The sequence below is a fragment of the Bubalus kerabau genome, chromosome 4 (assembly GCF_029407905.1).
Source record: "Bubalus kerabau isolate K-KA32 ecotype Philippines breed swamp buffalo chromosome 4, PCC_UOA_SB_1v2, whole genome shotgun sequence".
Lineage (NCBI taxonomy): Eukaryota > Metazoa > Chordata > Mammalia > Artiodactyla > Bovidae > Bubalus > Bubalus kerabau.
Window position 1 is genome coordinate 104,368,293 of NC_073627.1, and position 16,108 is coordinate 104,384,400.

At 37.4% G+C, this 16,108-nt stretch overlaps 1 protein-coding gene across 8 annotated transcripts in view; it reads right to left on the reverse strand.

Moving 5' to 3' along the window:
• Positions 1–16,108, reverse strand: part of RIC1 (RIC1 homolog, RAB6A GEF complex partner 1) — a 141,773-nt gene that overhangs the window by 12,237 nt on the left and 113,428 nt on the right. For 7 of the 8 annotated variants that reach the window (XM_055578140.1, XM_055578138.1, XM_055578137.1 and 4 more), the window contains 8 exons: positions 15,791–15,994; positions 11,211–11,249; positions 10,793–10,903; positions 9,472–9,561; positions 8,478–8,638; positions 6,893–7,028; positions 1,726–1,842; positions 526–1,254 (listed from right to left, as the gene is read on the reverse strand). In XM_055578140.1, coding sequence (XP_055434115.1) covers positions 526–1,254; positions 1,726–1,842; positions 6,893–7,028; positions 8,478–8,638; positions 9,472–9,561; positions 10,793–10,903; positions 11,211–11,249; positions 15,791–15,994 — 1,587 coding nt within the window. The remainder of the gene's footprint in view (positions 1–525; positions 1,255–1,725; positions 1,843–6,892; positions 7,029–8,477; positions 8,639–9,471; positions 9,562–10,792; positions 10,904–11,210; positions 11,250–15,790; positions 15,995–16,108) is intronic. The other variant, XM_055578143.1, reaches the window with a different exon arrangement.

Sequence of the window (16,108 nt, forward strand, 5' to 3'; positions counted from 1 at the left end):
TGACTAGGCACAATGTATATACATGTATGTATACATACAAGACATTCCTTTAATATTATTCAAAATAATACTGTAAACTCATTAGTTTGTTTTAGGCCTATTTATGGGGAAACAGGATTAAAAAAAAAAAAAAAAACCAACCCTGCAATGCTACTTTTTAACAGTAATTTTCTGCCATCATGTAAGTAAGATTGAGTTCTTCAAAAGTAAAGATAAAACCTGAACAGAAAACTTGACTCTAATAGTTCTTTTTTTTTCTTTTTAGTAGTTCCTTATTTGGCTGCACCGAGTCTCAGTGGCAGCATGTGGACTCTTTAGCTGCAGCATGCAGGATCTAGATCCCTGAGACCAGGGATTGAACCCAGCCCCCTGCATTGGGAGTATGGAGTCTTAACCACTGGACCACCAGGGAAGTCCCTGTACTAGTTCTTTAAGCACAATCACAGTGCCAACCAAGGACATTTGCTTTCTTTTTCCTCTAGGTTTATGCTAATTCTTATACATTTACAAGCAGAGAATTGTTACCTGTAAGATAATAAGGTAAGACGCAGCAGTATCTAAATCCTGAGCCATCAAACATTCCTCAAACAAGTCCTTGGGGTTTCCAACAGCTGCAAAAAGGTAGTTCCACAGGGCATACTCAGTCTTCCTGGCACAGTGAACAACTGTCTGCAGGAAGAGGGGGAACTCGGTGATAAATTTTGCCACCGTGGGAAGCAGAGGGTCGGGAATGGGCTCCCGTGAGGTAGCTTCTTCTTCCAGCACTTCATGGAGCATGAGCTCCAGCACGTGGGGAAAGTAAGGCAGCGCGGCACAGGACTGGGCTAAGAGCAGAGCTTGCTCCCCGAGGTTCCTCACCAGCAGCTGACGCAAAATGTGATGGAGGTAGATCTGGGAGGTTCTCTCCACGACACAGAAAGGGAAGAGCACCTCCAGCTGTTCCCTAGCACTGTTCCGAGAATACAGAGAATCATAGAGCAGAGTGTCGTTGACAGCACCAAGGACTAACGCATCTTCAAACAGAACAGCCAGGGGGTAGATATTTATATGGAAAGGCAGCATGATCCGCTGGGACAAGAAGGAATGGGGCTTGCGGTGATCCCTGGGGAAAAGAGGGAGCCAGACTTTCATCCCGGCACCTCCACAGCTCAGCCAGAGGGCCTCCAACAGGTGACGCTTCTGTTTATTTGCGCGACACGTGGTCCAGACATTTTCAACAGACTGGGCTAGTACAACAGGAGGACAGAATGGCAACTGGAGAAGAAGAGACTGAAATCAGTTCTTTTCCCATTAAATTTGTAGGTGAAGTTTTCCTTGGTACTAGTTTCTCAAGTCTTTCAAAATGATAGTATAAATTTTGAGGAAAATTAGAGGAATCTGTTTAAAGTTAATAATACTGCCCTGCCTTTCAAAGTAAGTGTACTTAAATCTAAAAACAAAACAACCCCCCTCCCCCAAGGAACTTCACCAATTTATCCTGTTTTTCCATTAGAATTATTCCAAGCAATAACACCTAAGCAGTAACGTCTGGCACACAGAACATTTTATTATCATTTTAGGATCTAATCCTCCACTTTTCAGTCTTGCACCCAAAGGCTTACAACTAATTTTACATACTTTCTCAGTTTCCAAATCATAAGCTAATACTCTGCTCTTAAATTCTTTTATCCCCTCATCCTTCTCCCAGACATTCTTTACGTTTTAAGTGACTCGCATTTAACTCACAAGTTTCCTTTGGTTAGGGTTGCTGTCCTTCTCTCGGATCTGAGGGCCGGACCTGTCCCTCTGCATCATGATGAGCTGTCCTGCCAGATTTAGCATAATGCTTTCTGCATCACGAGCCTGAAAGGAAAATAAATTGGATTCATATGAATTAACAAGTATATTTTCAGCGTTTCCCCTGCCAAGTCATAATGCTTACAGGTTAAACAAACAATACTGAGTGTGTATTATGGTCAGTCATTCTGTTAGACTCTGTTGGAGTCAAGGAGCTGTCTGGCTCCACTAGTACATGCTTAACACAATGCAATTAATAATTAATTAATGAAAAAGTGAATTCAAATTGATGGCAGAGTTGAATTATCCTGAAAAAACTAAGAGACTTCCAGAAGTTCATAAAAGTGAGACACTGCTTCAGTGACCTGGTGGTCATAGCTAGAGAAGGCTTAAGGATGAAGTGGGACTTGAAGGGTGAAGATGACATACATGGGTGGGAGAAAAACGTTCGGTACTTTACTTCAAGAATGAAATATAAATGATACAAGAAGATAAAATAGTTCTACTGGGAAAGTGAGAACAATCTGGCTAGATTAGGGATATTACAAGAAAAAATACTGATGGTAACAGACCTTCAAAGAGGGCTTGGAAAGTCAAGTAAAAATATATCAGGAAATAAGCCACTACTTATGGTCCTTGAATAAAAGAGTTATTAAAAATTCATGTTGATGTATGGCAAAACCAATACAATATTGTAAAGTAATTAGCCTCCAATTAAAATAAATCAATTTATATTAAAAAAATTAAAAAAAAAAAATTCTGAGTTACCAGGATGGATGACTGAGGGGAGGGAGATATCATAGGTGGTGACTTCAGGAATGAAGTAAATAGTCTGTGTTTTATTAAGGAAAAGTTCAATCAAACCCCAAAGTAGCAAACCTAGGATTCCCATCTTTAAGTTTGAGGAACACTGCTTAAAGCAGTGTTAAAGTATATTTTCAGCTATCAAGTCATTTTCACTTGTAAAGCAGAAGAACATTTTGATTAAAACAAACCAAAAGCTTACTTATATTCTAGACATGAAGGATAAAAAAACAAAGCTGAGCCAAAGATGATTTCAGGGTGCTGAATCTAGGTGAGGTGCTAGAGAAGTTGTGGTCTTCATGGACAGAAGTTAGAAGGAGATAATAACTTAGGAAAGGTAATCTGAAGAGTTTCCTTTTACTGCCCATTAAATTAGAAAGAATCTTAAGACTTCCAGATAAAAATGTTGTGAGAGATGATTAAACTGGAGATGAATACCAGAATCATTGAACTGTAATGGTAAGGCTGGTAAACTGAAGGTAACAGATGAATTTTCTGAAGCAAAGTATGTGGCAACAACAAAGCAAGGGACCACTGGCTATGCTTTTGAAGGCAAGAAGAGAAACACAGCATGATGCCGCTAACCAAAGGAGGAAAGAGTTTTAGGAAGGAAAGGATAATGATTAAGATGACATGGATTGTGTCCTAGCTTTGACTCCTGCTGGCTGGATGAATTTAAGCTCCAATATCATTTAGGGTTTGGTCAGGAAAACCACCATCACCCTATGTATTCTCCTTGCAAAAAATAATCAGATACATGAAATGCTCATTTGTACTGCTCTAAGACACAAGAGATAGTATGTAAAAAAATGGCAAAGGGTGCTGAATACTCAGACTTTGTCACTCATTTTTGCTTTATATCATCCGGGTAGGTGATAAGCATGTTAATTTAAAATGCAGGAATTTGAAAAATTATCCCACAAAAATCTGTAAGCAACTGTCAGAAAGCTCAAGAATTTTACCTGGAAAGGAGTCTTCCGTTCCCAATTTAGCACATAAACTAAAAATTTGAACATCTGTCCATAACACATGAGAAACAGTAAATAACTTGGAGTTAGGAGAAGGAAAAATGGAATTGAAAATCTGTATGAGAATTATAAGAACTAGAGAGGAGAGGAAACCGAACATGCAATCCCAAGAATCAAACAGTACGACTGGAGACTGGCATAGGGACAAACGGGCTTCCCTGGTAGCCCAGATGGTAAGAATCTGCCTGCAATGCAGGAGACCCAGGTTTGATCCCTGGGTTGGGAAGATTACCTAGAGAAAGGAATAGCAATCCACTCCAGCATTCTTGCCTGGAGAATTCCATGGGCAGAGGAGCCTGATGGGCTACAGTCTGCGGGGTCATGAAGAGTCAGACGTGACTGAGTGAATAACACACACACACCCACAGTGACAAACTCCTCAAACACTTCCAAAGACCTGAAGAACATTCACTGCAGTTTACTAAAATATGTTAATGTTCATAATGACCACTTTTACAGTTTCAGATAGTAAACTCACCACTGTATTTTATATTATTTCATTTAAAAAAAAGGGCTTCTTTGGTGACTCAGTGGTAAAGACTTTGCCTGCCAATGTACGAGACATGGGTTCGATCTCTGGTCTGGGAAGATCCCACATGCCCCAGAGCAACAGAGCCTGTGCTCTAGAACCTTGGAGCTGCACCTACTGAAGCCCACACACCCTAGAGCCAGTGCTCTGCAGCAAGAGAAGCCATCGCACTGAGAAGCCTGTGCACCGCGATTAGAGTAGTCCCCGCCTGCCCCAACTAGAGAAAAGTCTGCTCAGCAATGAACAACCAGCACGGCCAAAAATAAAAACACAAAATTCTCTATTTTTCCCTTCAGCTCTATCCACGCAGTCAACATTTTTTACTGATAATATCACAATACGTAAGAACAGGTGACCATTACAGCCCTCTCAAGCAACTCTGATGAACTTTTCAGAAACTGAGTATACACAAAAGCTGGGACCACATGTATCCTCAAGGTCCTAAATCTGAAGGAACCCAACAAACCATCTCTTACCCTAAAAATCCCTGGTAGGTAATTCTCACTGGAGCATCAGAGACAAGGAGCTCACCAGTCTCCTGAGGGAGGCCACCTTACTGTTGAACAGTTCTCATTGCTGGATTTTTTGTTGTTAAACCAAGACTTCCTTTGCTTTTTAAACCTTGGCCTTCTACCTTTCAACTTCTTATTCTGCTCTTTACAAAGTTAAGTATCTCCTCTTTGTAAAGGGGCCTCTTAATTAAAATGGGGCACCCAGTGTTATTCATCTTCTGACTGCCTACTCTATCTAGAATATTCCAGAAGCTTTTTTAATATGACTTCAAACATAATGAAAAGTACATAAAATGTACACGCCCCCCCATCTTATTCTCATTATTCACATTGAAAATTACCAAGGTTTGTTTCACCTATCCCTTTTCTCTTTTTATTAATACTTATTTTGCCAAAGTATTTTAAAGGAAGATATCATGCCATTTTACTCCTATACATTTAAATAGGCATCTCGCAAATATAGGGACAGTTGATTATATAATTACAACACCAACATCACATCTAAATTTAATAAAATTTAGAACTATTTCTCAGTGTCATCTCTCAGTCAATATCGCTGTTTTAACAGTGTCTTTTTGTAGCCTATTTGAATCAAGATATAAATGACCTTATGAATTGCATTTTGTTGTTATAGCTCTAAAGTCTTACTTAAAAGAGTCTTTTCTTTCTTCCTCCACATTAATGACCTGCAGTTTTCCTACAGAATGTTATTAAACTAAACCTCTATCCCTGTATTTCTGATGAATAGAAAATGACTCGAGAAGCTTGGTTCAGTTCAGGCTCAATGCTTTTGGCAGTAATTCTTCATGTGATCCTCAGGCTGCATCACCCCAAGAAGTATGCATGGTTCTCCTACTTTCAGTGATGCTAAGATTGACTAGTAAGGCTTAGGCATGACAACTCGACACCTTCATTGTGAAGTTCCCATCAACCTTTCATTGGTTTCAACTGTGGTCACTGAATCCACTCATTTTTTCAAAGGCTGAAAAACTGATTCTTAATTCTCAAATTCCTTCCATATCTTTTAGCTAGAATTCTTCTGTAAAACATTCCTTTTTTATTAACTAGGACTATCTGGTTACATGAAATATGAGTTTGCAGAGAAAATGGAACCTGTATTTTAAAGGCACTCAGTGGAAGTGCCTTAATCAGTTCAGTTCAGTCCAGTCGCTCAGTCGTGTCCGACTCTTTGCGACCCCATGAATCACAGCACACCAGGCCTCCCTGTCTATCACCAACTCCCGGAGTTCACTCAGACTCACGTCCATCGAGTCAGTGATGCCATAGGAAGTTTTAAAAGACTAGACAGACAGGGATGACAAGTAAATCCACACAGAACTTTTCTTTGAAGACGGGTTCCACATTGACATGAAGTTTGGAAACATAAGTTATTAAACCTGGGTCCTGGTGGCAACGCTACCTACACAGTTACTTTAACCAGAAGCTATGGGAGTATCCCTTCTCTTTGCTCATAATCAACTAATAATGGAGTCCTCTATACGTCATATTCCTTCTACTTCTTTCTATCTTCTTTTCACTACCCAAGTTTGGGCCACAGACACCATTCACCTAGATCACTGCAATGGCCTCTTAGCTGCTCTCCCTTCATCCAGTTTTGTCCAACTCTGGTTCATTTTCTTCCTTTGTAATGTTTTCTCTAATATTACAAAGCTTAGATCTAATAATATCTAGCTTAAAACACTTTAGACTTTAAGACAAAGTCCTTAATATCAATAAGACTGTTATACTCTATGTTTCAGTCACTGTGAAATTTCTTCTAATTCCCTGAATGTGTCATGTTCTCTCTTATCTACAGGCCTTTGAACTGTTCCCTCTGACTGAAATTCCTCTTTACTTAGATAACCACCACTTATTCTTCAGGTTTCAATTTAAATGATAGAGAAACCATCTGTGATTGCTTAGACTACCCTCTGCTTTTGTTACACAGTATAACTTTTATACACAGTATAATGTTTTAACACTGTATCACTTTTTGGTATACACAGTAACCTGTATTACTTTTTGGTACACACATCACATTTGTATTAATTATCTATGTAATTATTTCTTTCCAGTATTAGCAAAAACCATGTTTGTTTAGTTGGCACTGTAACTCAGCATCTTCACACAAGGCAAATTCTATATATTTAGTATGTATTTTCTGAACAAACGAATAGTTCCTAATACCAAATTAAAACACAAAGACCCAAAAACTCTAAGGAGCTCTGATAACAGAATGGTACCTGCTGTGGCATTTTCAAGGTGATTCCATTCTCTGTACTCACTGATGTCAGAGTGACAGATACCACTAGGAAAGGGTGAGGAATGTAGCGTGACATGGATACTTCCTGAAGAACCTGAATACCAGCAGTATTTGGACTGTAAAAGAGAAAGAAACCATACACCTCAACAATTCTAATGAGTTTTTTCCCCCCCATTTCCACTACAAATAGTATGAGAGTTTATGTTTATAGGGGCCCCAGAAGGCAATGGCACCCCACTCTAGTACTCTTGCCTGGAAAATCCCATGGATGGAGAAGCCTGGTGGGCTGTAGTCCATGGGGTCGCTAAGAGTCGGACATGACTGAGCGACTTCACTTTCACTTCTCACTTTCACGCATTGGAGAAGGAAATGACAACCCACTCCAGTGTTATTGCCTGGAGAATCCCAGGGACAGGGGAGCCTGGTGGGCTACCGTCTATGGGGTCGCACAGAGTCAGACACGACTGAAGCGACTTAGCAGCAGCAAATACTTTCTACCTACCATTTCCACCTCCCCAAGTATCCTTTAAACAGCAGACTGACAAGGCTGTGGCACCCAAGAACACAAATGGAGATGAGGGGAGGGAAAAAAGGGAGTAATATATAAAAAGTTAAAAAGAAATTGGGAAGAAGCTTATAGGAATAGCTTAGTCAGCTGAGAAATAGTTGGCAGAGGAAGGAAATGGGTTCTATCTAACTGCTACTGCTAAGTCACTTCAGTTGTGTCCAACTCTGTGAGACCCTATAGACGGCAGCCCACCAGGCTCCTCCATCAAGTGAAAATGAAGTTGCTCAGTAGTGTCCGACCCTCAGCGACCCCATGGACGGCAGCCCTCCAGGCTCCTCCATCCATGGGATTTTCCAGGCAAGAGTACTGGAGTGGGTTCCATTGCCTTCTCCAGGGTTCTAGCTAAGGTGATCTGTTAATTTTTATCTTTATAAAAGATATCCTCAATTACTAAGCTACTTCAGCAAACACACACTTCATAGCTTTTTTATAAAAAGAAACAAAAGCCATCTGAGAACAAAACAAAACTCAAGAAGTGTGGTCTAAATGCTGCAAGTCAGCCAGACACCAAGAAGAATATAGGCAACACACACAAACAGCAAGACGACTGTCTGTTTTTCCTTTTCTAGACTACAGCCAGCTAGGCCAGTGAAAATGTACAAGAGTCTGTTAAGGTCATGCTTCCTAAACCCCTAAAGCTATAGAAATACTATAAATTTCCCCAAGTTTCTAGAACACTAGGAAAATTAGTAACAACTTGTTATCAAGATGTGTAAAAAAAAAAAAAATTAGTATTTAAAATTTTACCATCCCAGTTTGTTTTTTCAAATGAATCCAGTAAGATTAGCTGAAAAAAAACTGGTAAAGCTTTATAGTTTATTTCCTTTGGTAGCTAAAAAATAACTATCATACAAAGATCACTAATGAAAATTCCTTGCTTTACGAAACTCTTAAAGGAAATCAAATATAAAATTAAAATAACTGTTTTGAGAAATAAAACTACAGAGGAAGCATGATAAATAAGAGCAAAAAATGACTGTATCTTTTATATACTTACCCATCAGATTTTCTTTCAATACTATAAAGGCATATTGAACAGTCTGCTCTAAAAACTATTACCATGTCCCGGAAGACACTAAGCAGTAATGTTTCTGCTTGTGTTTTGGTGACATGAGCAAAAGCATTGTCCAGATTTGAGGTTCGCAAATACACTCTGAGCTGTAGAAAATAGAAATAAAGACAACTGTAAAAAGAAGATACCTACCATGGATGACTAAATACTTTAGACATACTGTTTTTTAATCTACTTTTTTTCAAGCAAGAGGAGCTAAAGACTAATTTGAGCATTAATAATAAGTGGATGTTTCTATTTTGACAAAGTAGGCACGTTCTACAAATAACTAAAAGATGAGTGATCAAAACTGTGATCACTATTATGAGTGATCAAAACTGTGATCACAAAACTGTGATGTACTATTATGAGATACTCCTTTTAGACCTGCATATTTAGACATGACATCAGGAGATGTAGTTTCTCAAAAAATAAATATATCAATCAATCAATCAATATATCTCTAAGGACAGACATTCTTATAAACTTTTCAACTATTTTTTATTAGTTACAAATTTTATAACAGAGAATGGCTAAAATCATTAGAAAAAGCAATCACGGAAGTCCTGATTATTCCTTTAATTTTTTTAAAAACAGTAACTTGAAAATCCCATTAGCTAAAAATGTGGAATTTTTGATTAAAAGGAAAATGTCTCATTCATTTTCAGTAGGTTATTTTTATATAGATCAAACAATGCTGTGAAAGTGAAAATTGTTAGTCACTCAGTTGTGTCTAACTCTTTGTGACCCCACGGACTGTAGCCTGCCTCTGTCCATGCGATCTCCAGGTAAGAATATTGGAGAGGGTTGTCAATTTCTTCTCCAGGGGATCTTTGGCAGGCAGATTATTTTCTGTCTGAGCCATCTGCAAAGTCCTTAAATAATGCTTAATATTTTTAAAATATAAAAATTTATTATTTCTGAGAGAACAAAAACATACCTCTTCTTGACGATCACTTATGTTATAACATGCAAGGACAATAAAATCATTCCACCAGGCTAAGCCACCTGTCACAATCATATTCTGCTCCTTAAAAAAAAATAAAAAACATTTACATTTATTCCTGACAGTAATACATTTGTAAAATATTCCTAATCAGACAATGAAAGCTCTAATTATTTCTGCTCTACTCTCTATTCCTCCCTCCCCACAACATAAAGTGTTACTTGAGGGCCTTTATTAATAATGATTCAGATCCTATTTTTGAAAAAAAAAAAAAGTGTATTTCTGTAAGGCAGAAAATACATCATTGAAAGTAGCTGGGAACCATGTAGCATCATTATTCCACATTCAGTACATCTTGGTTTACATTCTGGCTTTATCATTTATCAGCTGCCTGACTCTGAATCCTATATAAAATGGTAATAGTAGTGCCCTCACTGGGTTGTTATTAAGATCAATGAGATATATGAAAAGTGCCTGGTACATAGTAGGCACCTGCTGCTGCTGCTAAGTCGCTTCAGTCATGTCCGACTCTGTGTGACCCTATAGACTGCAGCCCACCAGGCTCCCCTGTCCCTGGGATTCTCCAGGCAAGAACACTGGAGTGGGTTGCCATTTCCTTCTCCGATGCATGGAAGTGAGAAGGTAAAGTGAAGTCACTCAGTCGTGTCTGACTCTTAGCAACCCCATGGACTGCATGCAGCCCACCAGGCTCCTCCGTCCACGGGATTTTCCACGCAAGAGTACTGGAGTGGGGTGCCATTGCCTTCTCCAGTAGGCACCTAGTAAATGTCAACTTCCTTTTCTTTTCCTCCTATTTGATTCTTGTAAAATCCAAATGCATGTTTGTACGCTACCCAGATATTTATATTGTACACAGACAAGCAGGGAATGACCTCAAATTTTGTGGAGATTTATTCCAATCATATCTGATGAACTCTACCTGAAATGGAAGGGTAAATTCTCAATTACAGGATTAGCATCTGATCTTAACAAGAATTAAAAATTAACTATCTCAACAGACATGAACTTGGGCGAAGTCCAGGTGATGGTAAGGGACAGGGGGGCCTGGCATGCTGCAGTCCAAGTGGTTGCAAAAACTTGGACACAATTTAGCAACTGAACAACTATCTCAATACAAAATCCATTATCAAATACCAAGTACCTTATCAGAAATGACCCTTGGACATAATTCAGTCATTTTGTAATGTTTTGATTTTACTTTTTAGTAAGTAAACAGTGCTTTACTCTATACTTAATTCATATTGTAGTTCTCCCACACTTTGACAAATAGGTTTTTAATCTCAAAAAGACTAACCTGGGTAATGTTTCCAAAAAGCTTCCATTTTTTGGTGAGTAAAGAGTAATGTGCAAAACCAAACTTGCCAACAACAGCAATATTCTGGCCAAGCTTATCAATAGCTGAAAACTGAATTTAAAAAAAATTAAGATCTCTTCCTTGAATTTTTTATTTACACATAAAGAGCTAAGGATAATGTCAGGATGGCAGACTATTAATAAACATTTGCTAAGTGAATTAAATGTAAAATGCTAAATTCAAAAATCATATTTAAATTATATTTAACAAAACTATAGATTTACACTAACAATGTACAAGGAATCAAGTATTAAAACTTTTATCAATGCACCCACTGAAAGGCTCAATCCCCAGAATACCTCTTGCAGCACATGCCATCCAATGAAAGTTAACACCAACAAAGTAACAAATAACTCACCCGTATAGGCCAATTGCTCTCTAGATAGGTGCTGGAAATCTAGGAAATAATATATCAGTTTGTAAGACTTTTGAAATGTTTACTGTATTTAAATGTAAAGCATTAGCATCTTAATATGAGATTAATTTTCCTGTAATGTTTAAAGTGCTCCCAAATAATTGAGTATTACTAGCAGCCAATATTGCATATCGCCTGTCTTATCCATTTCATTATGTATTTCTAGACATCAGGCTTTCCTCTTTTTTCTCTGTACTGTTTTTGTTTGTTTGTTTTAAATATTAAACACTCAATCAATAACGGAATGACAAAAGATATTTAGAGAAGCATCTACAATGGTAGCCAAGAACTGTGCAGATGAACAGTCTGGTTTTGCTGATATGAACCATCCCTAAAATCTTATCTAATAAAATTAGAGCCTCAGCAAGAGTTGTTTTTTTTTTTAATAGCACTCTTTCTTATTTTTATATTTTTCTGATTAAAAAAGCAATGCACGCTTATAAATTTTAAACAATATAAAAGTACACAAAGTACAAACTGAAATTCTTCTCTTACATCACTGCTCAGGGGAAACAACTGATTAGTTTTTATTCTGTCTCTAAACAGCCATGTACACATAAAAGTGTGTATAAGTCACGGCTATTTATTCACCTGCAAGACTTTTAATATATTACAGATATGAACTCTTCATCTGCAACATCAGCAATACATGTATCTTTCCATGCTCATTTTTGTACATGGTATCATTTTATTACTCCAATGAGAATTTTAAACTTAAAAAATCCTCTGTGAGATATCAATGCAAATTAAGTCAAGTCTAGCTTTATTGAGACTGTGACCTCTCTCTTAGTCTGCTGATTAAATAGTTTCATGCGCACATGGTGAATGAAGGGTGAAAATTAACAGAACAACAGAACAAAGGAAAAATCTTCTGTTCCTGGAATAACTACTGAACCTTCAATTCATTTATTTTCCTTTTATTCAAAGAAAAATTATTACATATTTAAAAAAGGAGAGCCAAATGAAAAAGCCAAGTAAATGCAATCAAATCCAATAAGCTTCTTTGTGTAATGTGAAGACGAAACCAAAGTCAAGCAAAAAAAAACCTCCAGAAAACCTGCTGAAAACATCTGTATTAATCTTGATAAAATTTATTCATAAAACTATTTCTGTTAGACTTCACTTATTATCCAGTTAGTCAACCTAAAATCTAAATAAATTAATAGCTTTTAGTACATTAGGAAGTTCTTAACCCCAGAACTGCTTATGTGTGGATGCCTACCTAAGAGAATTAAGTGATAGATATACTTGAAGAATGCTTAACTTGTATCTTAACAGATATGCTGTACCATTCAGGCCAACTAGTAAAATTCATTATGACGGGTGAAATTAGTGCAGAATAATGGTAATCTGAGGTAACAATCAGGTGGCAAAGTAAAATCTGAAAGTAGTTTTGTAGGGGGATATAAGTGAAATTCTTTTTTTGAATGAAGAAAATAAAAATAGTCACTTGAAGAAGGATGTTCCTGGAGTATAACTGAGCTAGCACCGAAGACACTGAAAAACAACCAAAAAACCAAAAATGCCCCCACTTCCCCCAAACCTTGGTATTTCTTAGTATTTATGAAATGTGTGAGTGTGTAAAGTGGGAAGTGAAATCTCACAGCCAAAATGGATTCCAACACGAAGAGTTTCCAATCATAGGAACCAAGGTTAAATCTTATCATTTGATCACATTCTGATGAGTATCTCTAAGAGAAAACAATTTATTCTTCTATCCTCCAAAAGTGTATGAGATGCCACAAATGGCAAATGGTTTGCTTTCAAAACTTACACTGAAGCTTTATTTATACAGTTTTATGTCTTGAAGATGCTATGAAATAAGAACAAAAACTTTTATTTTCCCTAGGAGATCTACATATTACCTGAACTTTGAGTTCCACCCCTAATACTGAGAACAGAAAATGGCAAAACTAAGAAGAGAGGTGGCTAATGAATGATGAAGAAACTCAGGTCAGGACTGCATACTCAGTGCATAAAAGTCATGTCACACTACTGGGAAACCCAGTGCTAAGCTACAGAATCTCTACTCTTAACATCTTAGGATTTTTCCATCTCTTCTAGAACCTACATCTACACCTTTTTCCCTTTAAAGTCATTCTGCTAAAACCCTGTCTCCTCCTCAGATTTACTTCTGTCTGTATCTGGTGAGATTGTGAAAACCATCATCCTAGGAGATCTGATCTGTGCCAAATACCCGGAACATTTGATTCACACCGTAGGAATGAGAGCAAATCATTTATAAATTAAATAGCCTTTACAATCCTCTTTGTTGACTTAACAAAGTGCCTGATACATTACCCTGCTTCTGACAAGTATGCATCTGTGTTATTTTTGTTAAAGGAGAAAACATAATTAACATAGAATCTTCTGACCAGGAAACTAATGAGTATAAGGTAGATAGCTTAAACAAACAAACAAAAAACCTAGTAGTCTAGATGGGGAACAGACAGAGCAAGCAGGATTAGTTGAGCTCATCTGATGAACTCTAAGCTGTACAAGAAGCATACAAAGTACTAATCACACAAACAAAGCCACTTTGATGGAGGATGCAGGCACTCTCCTGGACAAGAGTATGTGCTGAAGGTGGAATTAAACAGGCACCCATGTTTCTTCAGGGAATACTTACTAAAGGCTAAAATGTCTGGAAGGTAAAGTATTAACATTATATGGACACTGTAAAACCACACTACCAAACACACACCAACAAAACACTGCATTGACTCTTGTGGCTGGATTACCAGCAAACAAAGCATAGGGCAACTCAAAGTAAAAACAATGCCAAGTAGGCACATGCTAGGTTTTATTAATAGATCTAAGTCAGCAGTATATCATATGCTTCAACATTTAGTACCTACGTTTTAAGATAGGTTCTATTTTTCCCTTAATTTGTATCATGGTAAGGATCAAGTCTGCCACTATTCTGCTGTGTGACCTTGGGCAAGTCACCTAACTTCCCTGAGCTTCAATTTCCTCATGTATAAAATCTAGTTGGACTACAAGATTGCTAAGGTCCTTCCAGCTCTAAAAATTCTATGAGTCCATTATAACTTAATTAGGGGGGAATACAACAACTCTAGCATTATTTTTATTAGCTTTAAGGAAATGGAAACCATTAGGTAAAGCTAGAGTTAAGTTTATCTTTCTGAGTAGTTTAGATATCTAAAGAACAGAATGACAGAAGAATCTTGCTAGTACCTATTTGTCTGAAGTTGTAAAAGCAGTGTTATATGCTTCTAACACAGGATACTTCATAGATGGCTATGAATCACAGAATCACTGAATTTTTGAGCTGGAAGGAAATTCCGTTTTTGTTATTGCCTGATGGATTTTTGAGTTCCAGACCTACCTTCTTCGATCCTCTGCTCTACTTGGCTCTCTGGCAACACAGACCTGGCTAGGCAGAACTGGCATTCATGCTAGGTCAGTGTAGAATGAATAGTTCAAAGTATGGGGGAATGAAAATAGCAGAGAAATGGCTATAGGAGAGAAGGGAGCAGTGGAAAATTTTAGTCAAGGAAGTAGCTGATGCAGTTTTATTTAATAACTGTTACTAATTATAAAATGGTATGCACATTGTTTGATTTTATGAATTTATCAATGTAAGTTAAATACATTTTCTTTTAGTGTATACCACATGTCAATGTAGGAGATATTCTTCCTTTAATTTTTCACACAGAGACCATTCTTCTATCTCTCATTATCTTCACTCAAAGTCAATTGAAAATAACATGGGAGGTGAAGTAAGCTAGGTAAAAGTATAGAATGTAGAAGACAAAGAATTGTGGAAATAGACAATGACTAAAAGAAACTAACTCAAGAGTAGACTCTGATGTATCTAAGACACTTTGGTGACAAAACTGGGAAGAAAACACTTAGGACTCTGAAATATGTATGAAAGTTTCTTTCAAGAAACTTCAATTTACTAACTTGTCCAAATTAATTTTGTTTTCAAAACTCAGAATTAATTTCTATATTAAATGTCAATTTATCAGAATTACTAAAAGAAACCACTAATTTGCAAGTTATATCAGAATGAGTAAATAATCTGGAGCAAGACCAAGAAATAATAAAATTATTAACAATAATGTTCTAGACTAATCACAAGTCTTCAACTTGGGTCCAAAGTCAGGCAATTAAGCTCAATGTGTACCCATTAGGACTACAAGATCATCTGGACAGGGGACTAATTGACAGTGTCACTTTTCATGAAATTACCACACTTCTGCCTCTGCAAATCTAGAGCTAAATTTATACCAAAAGAAGGCTGACAGTCCTGCACAGTAAAAGGGCAAAGCATAAACTTCTAGTTTTTCAAACTATTCACTTACTAATGGACTGGGGGAAAGAAAGGAGAAGACAAGAGGACAAGAGCACAGAAAAGCAGAAGAGAGACGTGACAGTCAAAAAAGGTTAGAAAGTTCCTCAGTTCTCTAAAGCAGCAAATGAATTACTTAAAAATCTGTTTTAGGTGCTATCTTAGCAAGGACTAAGTCACTAGTCAACAGCATTTGAAGACTTACCTGTACTACATGCCAATGCCGATGACCAAGTAAAGTGCTTAAACTCTGAGACTCTAAACCGCCACCTGCAAATGGGCTCTTTTCCTGACGGGTTCTGTGATCAGAGTGAGCTGAAGAACTCCTGGGATTCTGGCTCTGTGAGGCCTCTCCACAGTTCAAGTACAATCGATCCTCCCCCTGAAGCAACACTTGCTCTTGGTTACTCTAGATGAGGGAAAAGGAAGCAGAGGGAAGGAAAGCAAATAAAAACAAGTAAGGTGGGGGAAAGTAAGTAAAATGTCAATTTAGTTTTATTGCTGGGAATATACCATACCTTTC